The sequence below is a fragment of the Gymnoscopelus braueri genome (assembly GCF_963280865.1).
Source record: "Gymnoscopelus braueri genome assembly, chromosome: 6".
NCBI lineage: Eukaryota > Metazoa > Chordata > Actinopteri > Myctophiformes > Myctophidae > Gymnoscopelus > Gymnoscopelus braueri.
In genome coordinates this window covers 34,630,996-34,644,012 of record NC_137607.1, presented here as the reverse complement: position 1 = coordinate 34,644,012, position 13,017 = coordinate 34,630,996, and the positions used below count along the sequence as shown (strand labels likewise).

Sequence of the window (13,017 nt, the reverse complement as noted above, 5' to 3'; positions counted from 1 at the left end):
TTTGGCAGCTTAGGGCATGTTCATAAGATGTGTATGTGAGGACTGCAAATTGTCGGACTGGCTAAAAGAAGGGCAAAACAATTAATGAAATATTGTTCTGTGTCTGCCATTATGTTGAGACCTTGCAGAGCTGCTATTTTTGAAATTATGCTGACAGACAGAGAATCAATGCACATTTGACCTTTCCCAACTTACTGGGTTGAAGTTGCCAAATCAGTTATGTTTGGTGTTCATTTCTTTGGGTGGTTTGAGTTGTCCTGCGTAATTCTTGGTCTCCCTTGAACCGGTCCTGATTGGCTGGGACTCACCCTGACCTTTTATTAACATTGATTGGGATCGCTAAATGAGAGTTTAAAATGGGGTAGACATGTGTATCAATATCCTACTATTAGAGCTGTCTCCATCGCAACCATGGCAATACAGCCAAAGTGTTTCTTGTCCAGTGTCATGTTTGAGTTGACATGTTGCTGATATTTGAAACCAAGATCCTTGGAAAGTACGACTTGGATTTCTGCCCGGTAATTTTCCCATGTGAAGCAATGTTGTGTGGGGGAATGTTTTTACTGGTACTGTTTATTTACTACAGATGACTTATTAAAGAAGGAGGACAACATTTCTGAGCTAATTGTTTATATTTGGTAGGCCTTTGTTCAGTTACAGTACTTTTTTCTTTTTTAAGCATTTGGAGGATGGTCCATGATAGGATGCAATCTTGAGAGGATTTCCGTATCTGAGATTAATATCTTTGGGTCAGTTGAGATAGTTTCACGATAGCTGTAGAAGGATTAGACTGTGTAATCTTGTAAACATATATTCTACTTATTGGTTTCTGAAATTGCTCAAATCTTCATGGGAACACTTTATGTATAGCAAGTAACGCTACGATTCATATCAGTCTTATAACAGTCGCCCTGGATTAATCATGTCTGGTAATCGATTGCCATTGTTAGCTGTGTGCACTGTGTATACTTTCACAAAATGCTATTCACTGGAAATGTTTAGTTAAAGTGTAATTGATGCAGATTTTTTTTTCTTTTGCAGCGAGCGTTCTCTCCAGAGGGACTGAGCGAGATGTGGAACGAGATGGTGAAGGATGAGGAGATATCGTTCAATGGAGAGGAGTCGGCTCACCCAGGTAGGATGCTGATAGCACCATTTATGTGTGACACCGTGAAAAAACCTTTTCCTTGAAAACGTGATAATAGAGACACGACCGCAATCCGAGCGCAGTACGTATCTAATGCCTAAAATGTCCTTCCAACTCTGCAGAAGACTGCACTGACTGCTTTGGCGCCCAGAAGAAGGACGAGTCCAACGACAAGGAGAAGAAAGAGGAAGAGGACACATCCACGTCTGTCCATCACTCCATCATCGAGACGTGGGACTGGGGCCGACAGCCGGGTGAGCCATCCTATGTGTTTTATCATTTGAGTGCCCGTTGAGTCAAAGCGTAGTGACTACCACAGCGCGGTGCTGGCTGCACCTGCGTCCACTGCATACAAATGTGGGCCTTTTTTTTCTTCCAAACACACGCCTAGCTTCTCTGTCTGTCAGCTTGACCCCTCCGCCTCTTTCACTGGCACGTGAAGTGTGTGCAAGCTCAAGTGTCTACACACGGTGTGCGGGTCAGAATGGTTATTTTTACCCCTCCAGGATCCGGCGGTAATCTGGGTAGCCGGCCGCTGTGATGCGATCCAATACTGGGTTGCCAATACTCTGTTTACTGGCAGGACTGGGTGGGTCTATGCTCTGCTGGTAGGAGATAAGCATATGGTTGGGGGGGGGGGGGTACCTGTGAGTGCGCAGTGTCCTTATCAATTGCAGGCTTGGTTGTTTTCGTCATTGATACACAGCTTTAGTTGAGTCACAGAGTCAGACTTATGAGAGTTATGTGTGTGTGTTTATAAAAGCTATTATTATAGCACGTTTTGCTTTATTTAGAAAGGACAGTGAGTGCCAGTATTCGAAACCTGGGTTATGTAGTTAACGTGTTAACTGCCTGAGCTACAAGGGTACCCCGTGTGTGTGTGTGTGTGTGTGTGTGTGTGTGTGTGTGTGTGTGTGTGTGTGTGTGTGTGTGTGTGTGTGTGTGTGTGTGTGTGTGTGTGTGTGTGTGTGTGTGTGTGTGTGTGTGTGTGTGTGTGTGTGTGTGTGTGTGTGTGTGTGTGTGTGTGTGTGTTATTTCTTAGGTGTTTTGCTCTATTGGATATCACAGCAGGAAAGAGTGAAGGGAGAGACCTCTGTTAAAAAGGTCATGAGCCAGATCTGAGCCCAGGATGTTGCCATTAGATCTGTGCCCACAAGATCCCCCCCTCCCCCACACACACAGCTCTGTATATACTGGTCCGATTGCATGAGAGTGCAGTGGGCACAATTAAGTTCACTTTTATTCGCAAGTGCTCTGCCATTGATATTTTGGTTTCAAACATCGTACCCTACTTCCTGTTCTCCCACTGAGTGCTCGGATGCGTAGAATGTGCAGGCGTCAGCAGTCTGTTCAACCCATATAGCCCAGGCCTGAGCTATTGTTACAGAACCAGGGGTCCCTCCTCCGCCACAGGGCTGTCAAAAAAACAGCCGTGCCCTCATTACTAGAAGTGGTGCTCCCCCCGGTCCGTCAACATCTCCTTTCAGTCCTGGATCTATTTAGAAGAGCATATGATGTTGTTCTTAGCTGTCAGGCAGAAACCCTTTATCTCCCAATATTATGTTTTATGTTTTTGCAACACCTTGAGCTTGGATATTTTAGACTTTTTTTTGTGATTTTTGTCCTATAATGACATGCCAAAAATAGAAAGTGATTAAGTCTGTCTGTGGGTTTAATAACCAATAAAGAATTATCAAGAGCTTATGGCTAAATAACTACCGTATTTTCCGCACTATAAGGCGCATCGGAGTATAAGGCGCACCTTCAATAAATGTATTATTTTCATATATAGGGCGCACCGCATTATAAGGCGCATCCGCACTATAAGGCGCACTGACGGTGCGGCTTATAGTGCGGAAACCAAGGGAACCAATATTGATACATATATAAGGCGCATCGGATTATAAGGCGCATCCGCACTATAAGGCGCACTGACGGTGCGCCTTATAGTGCGGAAAATACGGACATTGGATCCATTGTAAGTAACACAGGTTCTTCTTTCCATTTCCCAGAAAGTAACGGTGTCGGACATACAAGGTTTCCGCCCGAAAGTGAAGATATGCCCCTGTGAATGTGTCAGCGACTCAGTGTTTGAGCTTTAGTTATTTTTTTATGGAGCCGTGGGTAATGCATAATGAATAGCGAGACACTTTTCCCTGGCAGGAAAATGTATACAGCCACGGGCAGCTGGCAGCAGAGTGCAGCTCACTGAACTTCAGGGCACACGGAGAGGGTTAGCCAGTCTGGATTATATAAAGCTTAAGTGGATTTCATATCTGCTATTTTTGCCTTGTCTTGTCCTCCCCTTGTAATGCTATCATATAGGGATATGATATTATAGCATTTTGTCTCTCTTATGCCTGATAAGGTTCGAACAATTGATTGGCTGTGAGTTGAAGGTCGATGGTGTGGGTAGAGGGTGTTCATCATGGCACAATAATTGCATTAAGGCGAGCGCTAATGACCTTAAGTGAGTTTTGATGACTTGCCCCTGAAAGGCAACTGCGCTAGTGAGGCAAAGCCAGCCACGTTTTCAGATATCATAATTATGATGATGTTACTGTAAATGAAAAGCCTGAAATGACTTTTCAGCCGACTTGAAAAACTAACTTTTTTGCATGTAGTTGCTGGTAATTTTGGTATTCTTTTATGCCGTTTTGTCTTTATTTTAGGCGGTCATAAGATAGTTTTAAGCGAGGAGCTTAACTCATGAAGCAAACAAGTGTTTTGTGAATTGAAGGTTATAGGTTTGCATCATATTAATGACAGTTAACACCAGCCTGGTGCATACTCATGTTGCCTGACTATAGTAATTGCTAAAGAGACAGCAGTAAAAAAGAAAACTGAGCCCTGAGCTGAGATTGATAAAATGTTAGGATTAAGTAATAAGAAAAATCCTCTTTTATCTGTTTTCTTTTAATTATTTTTATATTTGAGTTATTTTCTTTATCCATGCGCCTTGTGCCCTTGTCTTTGCCCTTGTTTGTTTTCTCTGAGCACAAGAGGTTTTTATGCAGCAGTGGTGCTTGGCGGGTAATTTTATATTTGGCTCCACATCTGTGCCATTTCATTGCATCCCAATTACCGTATTATAGTCCTGAAGATCACAAAAAACACGATAAAATACGAGTTCTAAATTAAAATTGGGTTGCATGCCTCCCATGCTTTCGGTGATACTGTAGGTACACTTTTGCATTTAACTACAGTCTTAGAAATCGCTGTTGTTTTTATATCCCCGTGCTGCAGACAATATAATTTCACAAGACTGTGAGGCCTGTGGCATCACATAACGTGACTCTGAATGAAATGAATGAGACTCTTGTAGACAACACAAGCTACTGTATGACCGAAGATTAAATCTCGCATAGGATTTTCATTTAGTTGTGGAATATGTCTATTGACTAATTATATAATCTGTATAATAATCGATAATTTAATAAAATATTCGATTTATAATCGTCATACATACTGTAGTATGAGAATTTGGATGACTTGTCAAAAACCGGCCTGCAGTTTTTAAATTTTTTCATGGTTTACACCACAAATTGCAAAATGAAGAACTTTACTGCAAATAATTGTTTGCGTTTTGTCATGGTTTGCGTCTTTTTACATGACATTACATTAAAGGAAAATGACTGATGTGCTGGAAATTGTGATGGACATGGCATTACTGTGGAGCACAAATGGTAATTTCCCTCAACGTACATTCATGGCTCGACATAACCTCTTTTAAATCTTTAAAGATTTGTTTGGGCTCTCCTGCCTTTATTGATAGTATAGTAGAGAATGACAGGAAAGAGTCAAGTCAAGTTTATTTATATAGCACATTTAAAAACAACAGCAGCTGACCCAAAGTGCTTTCCAAACAAAGAACAAATAGACCTTAGTCTATTTACAAGGCATATAGAGACAAAGTGCAGTGGCAACAATATCAAAACAGAAACAAAACAAATAAAACAAGGCAGGGACAAAGAAACAACAGACAATGACCTCAATCTATGTTAAAAGCAAGAGTAAAAAAGTGGGTCTTCAGTTTGGATTTAAAAATCTCAATGGTGGGACTTATCTTGATGTGAAAAGGGAGATTATTCCAGAGTATAGATGCAGCCACGGAAAAAGCCCGGTCACCTTTGGTAATGAGGTTTGTTGAGGGAACTGAGAGGAGTTTCTGGGTGGATGATCTAAGTAACCTAGTGGCAGGAGGTTTATGTAGCAGAGGGAGAGAAAGACAGGGAGTGACACGCAGCAACGGTCGTCGGGAATGGGACGCGAACCTGCGACACGCCGTCAGGCATCAGAGCCGCATCAGAGCCGCATCAGAGCCTATGTGGTATGCGCTTGGACCGCTAGGCCAGCGGGCATCCTCTTAAACCTATTTTACATGTTTAACGTAGCTTGGTGCTCTTCTGTTTTCTGTTAAGTGCTTTTTTAGTGATGGTTATTTATTACTTGTTTTTACCGGTTTTGATCACATCGTTTATTAGCATTTTATTATATTGTGCTTTTGTATTTTGTGTGTGTGTGTGGGTAGATGAGGTGGAGCTGAAGGAGTGTCTGATGGTGCTGGTTGATGACCAGCAGAAGCTGTCGGCCCAGATGGCCAAGAGCACGCTGTCGGCGCAGCGCCTCCGGCAGCGCCTGGTCATCCTGGAGCGTTACCTCATCTCCCTGAGCCACAGTATGATGGAGGAGAAGTACAAGGTCCGCTGGAAGGGCCCGCCCAGCCCACCGCTGCCCACCGCTGACAATAAGAGGTGAAGTTAAACCTGATTTATACTTTGCTGTGCGCCAGTGTCAAGGTGCTGGAAATAGTCAGTCTTACATAGGGTTCGGATCCGGAACCGGGTACACCCTTGAGGAACCAGGGATTAGTTCCATCACATTTGGATCCGTTTACTGTAACCGGTTTTCATCCCACCGTCAGAGCTGGTATGTGGACTTCATGTCTGCTGTACAATTACAATACCGGTGGTTCTCAAACTTTATCATTTCAAGGACCACCATAACTCTCACACCTGTAACGGTCCATTTGGAACCACCTTTAGGAATCGTTAAAGGGAACTGTTAAGAAATCAGACCATTAAGGAAGTGGAATCGTTTAACTACTGAAGGTTCACAGCCCTAGTCTTACAAGCCCACAACCTGTGAACAACTACATCTCCCACACACAACTTGTAGAGCTTTTAGATGGCCTACTAGTTTTGGCGCACAACGTCGCTGTATGGTGGAGGAAAAGTACCAAAGTCCGCTTAAAGGGCCCGCCCAGCCCGCAATAAGAGGTAACTGAGGTGTCTTGGCGGGCACTATACTAGGCCTGCTAGTATTTCCCTCTACTTCAAATGTGTTCATTGAAAATAGGTGATGTACAAGCTCACAAGCTTGTGAGCTTATAGATCGGCTATATTCGGTGAACGTTTGCCCCGGAATAGAGACGCTAGGGTTCAAGTGGTTAAACACTATCATCATTATTCATTATCCACTCAGTAGATGGAGAAACAGCCGTGACTCTGAATGGAGACAGATAGATATCACATGGAGACAGAGGCATCAGTGTTCCCTACGGAATTCCGTGTCAGAGCTGTGTCACAACAATAGCATCCGGTCTCTGCAACATGGTGTACCATGACTGTTTTTATTCATCATGGTAATACTGTATTTACAAGGGAGGAATTATTATTATTGTGCTCTCTTGCATTTGAAACATTCCAATGCATAGGATTTTCTCATGAATCTATTGACAACAGAGTAGCACTTTAATGTTTTACAGCAAAATGATGTAAAACAATGAATTTTCTGAACTCACCTGACTGTTCTAGCTGTATTATTTGCCTTCACCCACTTAGATTAAATTCATTGTTGATGATTATATATCAGAAATGTCATTGTGTAAATATTTTAAGAAAGAACCAATATAGCCATCCCTACAATTTTGTCACATTAGTGATATTGAGGTATTTGGTCCCAAAAACATGTTGATGTTTGATTTTGTCCAAATGGCCAGCCCTAATACCGGTTGTGTTGTCCCTCTGTGCTTCCAGCCACCCTCGTCCAGTCAGTAAAGGGGTTGAAGGCCTGGCCAGAGTGGGCTCCAGGGCAGCGCTGTCCTTTGCCTTTGCTTTCCTGCGCAGAGCCTGGAGGTCAGGTGAGCACATTTCCAGAATAATTAAAAAGCCAGGAGTCTGGGTTCAGTGGGTTGTTGTGCGTACGGATCGGTAGCCGCTGACACTCCTGTCTTTACGCCTGGCTCACCAGCTGTTCTGAGAGAGTTGTGTCACAACAATGTCACACGCTGTCCAGGGTAAACAACGCGTCACATTTGCGCAACACTCCGTCTTTTAGCACGGGACTGTGTGGTGTCCGCTGGATGAGAGACTGGGTGACTTTTTGGAGGATGGGGTCAGCTGGGGAGGGGGGAGGGTCAGCAAGCCCTGGGTGGCAGTCAACATGTCCTGTCCGTCTATTCATAAAGCCTCGCTGAAGACGCCAAGGTCGGAGTCTCCTCCCTGCACTGCTGAGGTTGTGTTACAGGCCTTGATTTGATAATCCACCCCCTGTATTGCTTAGGGGTGAGAGTGGACCCGGCTCAGAAGAATGCACCATTGAACCCGACTACAGCAGAGTCCTCTGCAATAGGATACTTTCCCATTTATAGAAGGAGCTTACTTTTCACTGAGATGTCCAAGAGGTCAACAACGTCTTGATTGAATACTTTATTAACAGTTTGCATAAAAAAAAGGCCCAGTGGCACAGATTTATGCAAAAGAATGCTAAAGGGATAACCCAAATAAGCCCAGGGATGGTTTCCATTAAGGTCCTGTGTATTCAATTCATCAAGACATTTAAAGACAAACAATAATATACAGTAATATGCAAAAACATCATATATAAGAGTACGGTAGTAATAAAAAATAAAGATATACAGTAAACAGTTTGGGAGTGTGGTTAGGTGGGGGTCATTTCCGGTGATAAGCTTAGACTTTGTTACGCTCTATTAGAGCGTGTAGTGCATGGAGTATGTTAGGTTTCTGCCTTTTTACATGAATCCAAACACGTGGTTCCGATCTGTGGTGTGTACCTTTTGGTTTTAAAGGTCTCCCCTGTTAGGTAAGCCAGTAGAGATGCTTTGTTTCATATGTACACTAGTATGCTGATGTGTTGCTGAGTGTAGCCAGTCCATGGGGACTGGGTGGGAACAAAGTGCCTGGCTGTCCCGCTGTAGGCTTCCTGTAACATGAGCAGCACACACACACACACACACACACACACACACACACACACACACACACACACACACACACACACACACGCACACACGCACACAAACATACAGCTGAGCCGCAGGCCTTCGCCCCCTGTCTGGCTACATTCCTGGAATGTACTGTAGAAATAACAGAGGCGTAGCAGAAATCCACTCTCACTATGTCTGTCTGGAGTTTTTCCACCTATCACCTGCTGAATGAACACATTTCTAGCTGATTATGTCGAATCCCACACCCCCTCTAACCGGCCCCAGTCTTTGCAGAATTATTCTCGCCTTGCAAGTCCAGAGTATTGCTGGACCCGCTATGCTAAGCCTTAAGCCTGATTTACTGTACACTGGGGTAGTATACTTAGTTGCATACTAGGTTGCACGCCAGTGTTGCGTACCGAACAAAAAAAAACAAAAAAATCTATCTCAGAATGCAGCGCAGCGTGACGTGTTGAGCGTGTGAGCTTGTAGGTCTGCTAGAAATCAAGCCTTGGAATTCACTGAAGTTGGCCACCAAATCATAACTAATTATTCAAAGATTTATTCTTGGGGGATGGATGCAAGACTGAGCTTAGCAGTATGTTTGTCATTAATTAATTTCCTTTCCTCGCTGCAGTTCTTACAACCATGCAAGGTTAAGGACCATTCTAAAACAGGCTTCCATTACACAGCCTGTTCCAAACATTGGTAAAACTGCTAATGCGACCACTGACACATGAGGCGTTCTGTAAAGAAAGGTTTCACGCTTACATAATTGAGATGGTACAGATTAATAATTAATGAACAACTGACACCTGGGGTCTGCTGTAAAACCCCCAAATCATTCTTATTTTTGTGATTGTACAGATTAATAATGATAAAGAATGCAAGGACAGCACTCCAAATTGACAATGTTTTGCAACGCGGATGCTTCACAGCATGAACATTGGCATATTCACAAGCACATTTAAATTGCCAGTTCACACACTGAGGAAGGGCATCCTGCCTGAAATGTCCTAGTGGCAAGAAATAGTCAACTTGGAGTGCTGTCTATAATGAATGATCCACCACAAAATTACGTATCTCATTTAGTAGATTATACAGACCATAATTGATATTCGTTTTTCAAGTTAATAAAACGTTATTTTGTCCAATCTGTATGATAGAGTATGTTAATACAATATAACTTATGACTTACAATATAACAATTGGGTTGTATTTGGTCTCCCTGCTCTTCTATTGAGACATTTAGATCCTGTGTCTAGGTTGAACACAACGTTTGACGCAATCCTGTTTCTGGTTTGACACAAATGTTGACCTGAAGCTCAAAATTGTATTTCTCCCCAGGCAGGCTCTATTAGCTCAGTGGTAAAAATGTCAGCACTTGCTCAGGAGACCCGGGTTCAAATCCGGGGTAGAACAGGAAAGTTGAGTGCTGCTGTTGCTGCTCATTATGTTCCATGCTGTAAGTCTGTCATGTCACATTTCAGATGTAGGAATAAATAAATGTGTGTAAGTGGTTTAAGGCTGTGCTAGAGAGTGTGTCTCTCTCTTATTCCTGGAGTCTAGAAATAACACAACCAGATCTCCAGGACTCAAGTTTAGAGATTACTTATGCTGTCAAGCAGACACCTCGTCGTATCAACCTTCTTTGTTTTTTTTTACAAACTAATACCGTACTTCATCATACAAGAGTGTTGCTCCAAAGTATTGAAAATAGCTGATCTACAAGCTCACAACACATCACGATGCAATGTGTTCTGAGCTTGTAGATCGTCTATTTTAACTATTTAAAAATGTTAATAATAAAAAAGGAACGGTTTTGGACCCGACAGCAACGATACTCAGTAATTGATACACTGCTGATGTGGTATCCTTGCAGTCTGTTTTTCTAACATCCTGGTTCCTCGGTACAGGCGATGATGCAGATCTTTGCAGCGAGCTTCTCCAGGAGTCTCTGGATGCACTGCGTGCTCTACCAGAGGCCACGCTGTTCGATGAAGGAACTGTGTCTTCAGTGTGGCTGGAGGTTGTTGAGAGGGCAACCAAATTCCTCAGGTCGGCAAATTACCCCTCTGTTACGGGATCCTTGTGTTACTTCATCCATTTGTTCTGTATTTCCATGAGTCACAAATAACCCTTGAGAGTGTACAAAGGGACCCATAAGGGTTATTTATTATTATTTATTATTTTGGTTTACCTTTATTTACCCAGAGAATGTGCTGAGCACTAAGGCTCTTTTACAGCAACACAATCACACAGATGTTAAACAAATTCCCAATACAACCACACTCTTATGCTCTTGGCCACTGAGCAGCTCCACTGGAGCAGTTGGGGGTGGTCATTCACTTCCCCGCCCAGATTTCTTTCTGCCCGTCCGGGGATCGAACTGGGAACCCTTTTGGTTACAAACACGCTCCTCTAACCTTCAGGCCACCACTGCACCCAGGTTTAATTATTTGTACACTCTCAGAGTTAAATTAACACAGGATTGTATTGTGTAGGTACAGCCTAATGTTTCATTTGCTTTGTTTTGTCTCTTCTGGGTCCAGTGATGTGCATGGAAGTGCCAGTGTCAAAGGCAACATTCCCCTGCAGGACCAGCACCTGGCCCTGGCCATTCTGCTGGAGCTGGCCGTTCAGAGAGGCACACTCAGGTACGCGTCTCACTCGCTTGCTAGAATAGAATAGTATAACTCAGGGGTTCCCAAACCTTTTCAGCTGAGACCCAAAAGATTATTTTGTTGTCTCCCTGGCACCCAAACTTGCATTATAAATTAATAACGTATGCCCTATTAAAGAAAATTGTGAAAATAGCTGATTTAGATAATAGATTATTTTTACATTTTCTTTGAATTTACTTTTGAATGTTTTTTTGTATTTTTGAAGAATAAAATCTTTTGAAATAATATATTTTGTAAAAGAAAATATAGGAATATTTACTTGCGAGTCGACGACCTCTAATAATAGAGGGTGACCCACACCCTCTATTACACCCTTTCTTTTATGGGTCCCAAGACCTCCGACCCATTGTTTTAGAAAAACTGGACTACGTAACTCTATTCACTCACTTTGGTTGTCTTCTAATTCCAGTCAGATCCTGTCAGCTGTCCTGCTCCTTCTGCGGCTGTGGGACAGTGGGACAAGAGAGATGGACAACGAGCGGTCCACCCAGGGAACCAGCGCTCCCCTGCTGCCTCTCCTGCAGCGCTTTCACAACATCCACAGCAGCAAGGAGGAGGCGGCCCCCGAGGAGGAGATCGAGGTGAACCTTCATTCGCCTGTACTTAAACATGTCTTCCTGTTATTAACCAGGGTTAGATGCTCGACAAAGCTGGATGCACCACGGTGGATTTGAACCCACAACCTCCGCGGTCGTTGGAAGGCACTTTAACACTGCGCCACCCGAGTGCTTTTTTCAGTTTAAAGTGCATCAGCTTTGTTTTTTGTCTAATCTTTGATTTAGATGAACTATGTTAAAGTAATTTAATTTTAAGTAATTTAATTGGGTCACATATGGTACTTTAATAACATAAATTGTGATAATGAGGTTTGGAATGTCCTCTAAAAGCGCTTGAATTAGTTGTAGTTTTAGTCTCTGGAGAGGATCAAACACGTGAGCCTCTCCAGAGACACGTGTTTTTGTTGGCCGCCCCCAGATCCTCACAGCCCCCCTGACTCCCAACGAGAGTTTCCTGCGCTACCTGACCCTGCCCCAGGACAACGAGCTGGCCATCGACCTCCGGCAGACGGCTGTGGTGATCATGGCTCACCTGGACCGCCTGGCGGCTCCATGTAGCCCTCCGCAGTGCAGCTCCCCGACCTCGCACAAGGTGCCAACACACAAAATACCCCTGGAACTCTTTGATTGAGGCTTATGCTTAATTTGTACTTAGTGGCGCCGTGGCGCGCATGCTGAAAATAGCCAATCTACGACATAATGGTTTTATTTTTGAATGGTTCCAGCATGGTCCTCAGTAGGCTGTTCCCTCACTTCCATGTTCCCTCTTTGATCAAATTTACACCCGAAAGGGTTTCTCTCAGAGGAGTATGTTTTATCTTTATTTGGCGAAGCTGGTGGTGGCTTGTCACAAGTTGATGTATGGATACAATACAATTCACATTTCTGTAGACTGTACAAATAGGATTGTTAAATAGGATCCTTATTGATACTAATGACTTTTTCTGTCTTTGTGCTTTATTGGAGGATCATGGAAGTATACAGGTAAATAAAAATAAATCTCTTTCTATCCTTAAGGTTGTCAACAGTTTTTAGTCATATTTAGTCATATTTTATTTTATTTTATTTACTTGAGTATCTTGAAAAGTGCTATGTAAGTCTGTTGTATTGGTAGTGTACACAGTGCGTTTTTACATTAAACCTATGAGAAATGACCAAAAGGCTACCGCATATAGCGGCCGCTTTTAGAAGGCGCTGAACCTTTTCTGGCCGAACAGAGCCCTTTTTAAAGTTGAGAATAGTTGATACAATGTTACTTAATTTGTCTCGCGACACAGTATCCCCAAATGCAACACATAATACACACAGTTGACATGACAAAAATAGCAGATCTATTCAGACAAATTATTCCTCATTTTGCTGGGGACCCCCTAGAACCCCATTTTGAGAACCTTGCTGCAT

At 43.0% G+C, this 13,017-nt stretch overlaps 1 protein-coding gene across 16 annotated transcripts in view; it reads left to right on the top strand.

Moving 5' to 3' along the window:
- The window catches only part of herc2 (HECT and RLD domain containing E3 ubiquitin protein ligase 2), an 86,052-nt gene that overhangs the window by 2,553 nt on the left and 70,482 nt on the right, over nucleotides 1–13,017 (top strand). For 9 of the 16 annotated variants that reach the window (XM_080430760.1, XM_080430757.1, XM_080430761.1 and 6 more), the window contains exons 3-11: nucleotides 1,042–1,135; nucleotides 1,270–1,401; nucleotides 5,679–5,901; nucleotides 7,186–7,289; nucleotides 10,292–10,433; nucleotides 10,928–11,032; nucleotides 11,469–11,640; nucleotides 12,035–12,208; nucleotides 12,583–12,600. In XM_080430760.1, the coding sequence (XP_080286886.1) occupies nucleotides 1,042–1,135; nucleotides 1,270–1,401; nucleotides 5,679–5,901; nucleotides 7,186–7,289; nucleotides 10,292–10,433; nucleotides 10,928–11,032; nucleotides 11,469–11,640; nucleotides 12,035–12,208; nucleotides 12,583–12,600 (1,164 nt within the window). The remainder of the gene's footprint in view (nucleotides 1–1,041; nucleotides 1,136–1,269; nucleotides 1,402–5,678; nucleotides 5,902–7,185; nucleotides 7,290–10,291; nucleotides 10,434–10,927; nucleotides 11,033–11,468; nucleotides 11,641–12,034; nucleotides 12,209–12,582; nucleotides 12,601–13,017) is intronic. The other 7 variants (XM_080430751.1, XM_080430750.1, XM_080430749.1 and 4 more) reach the window with 1 other exon arrangement.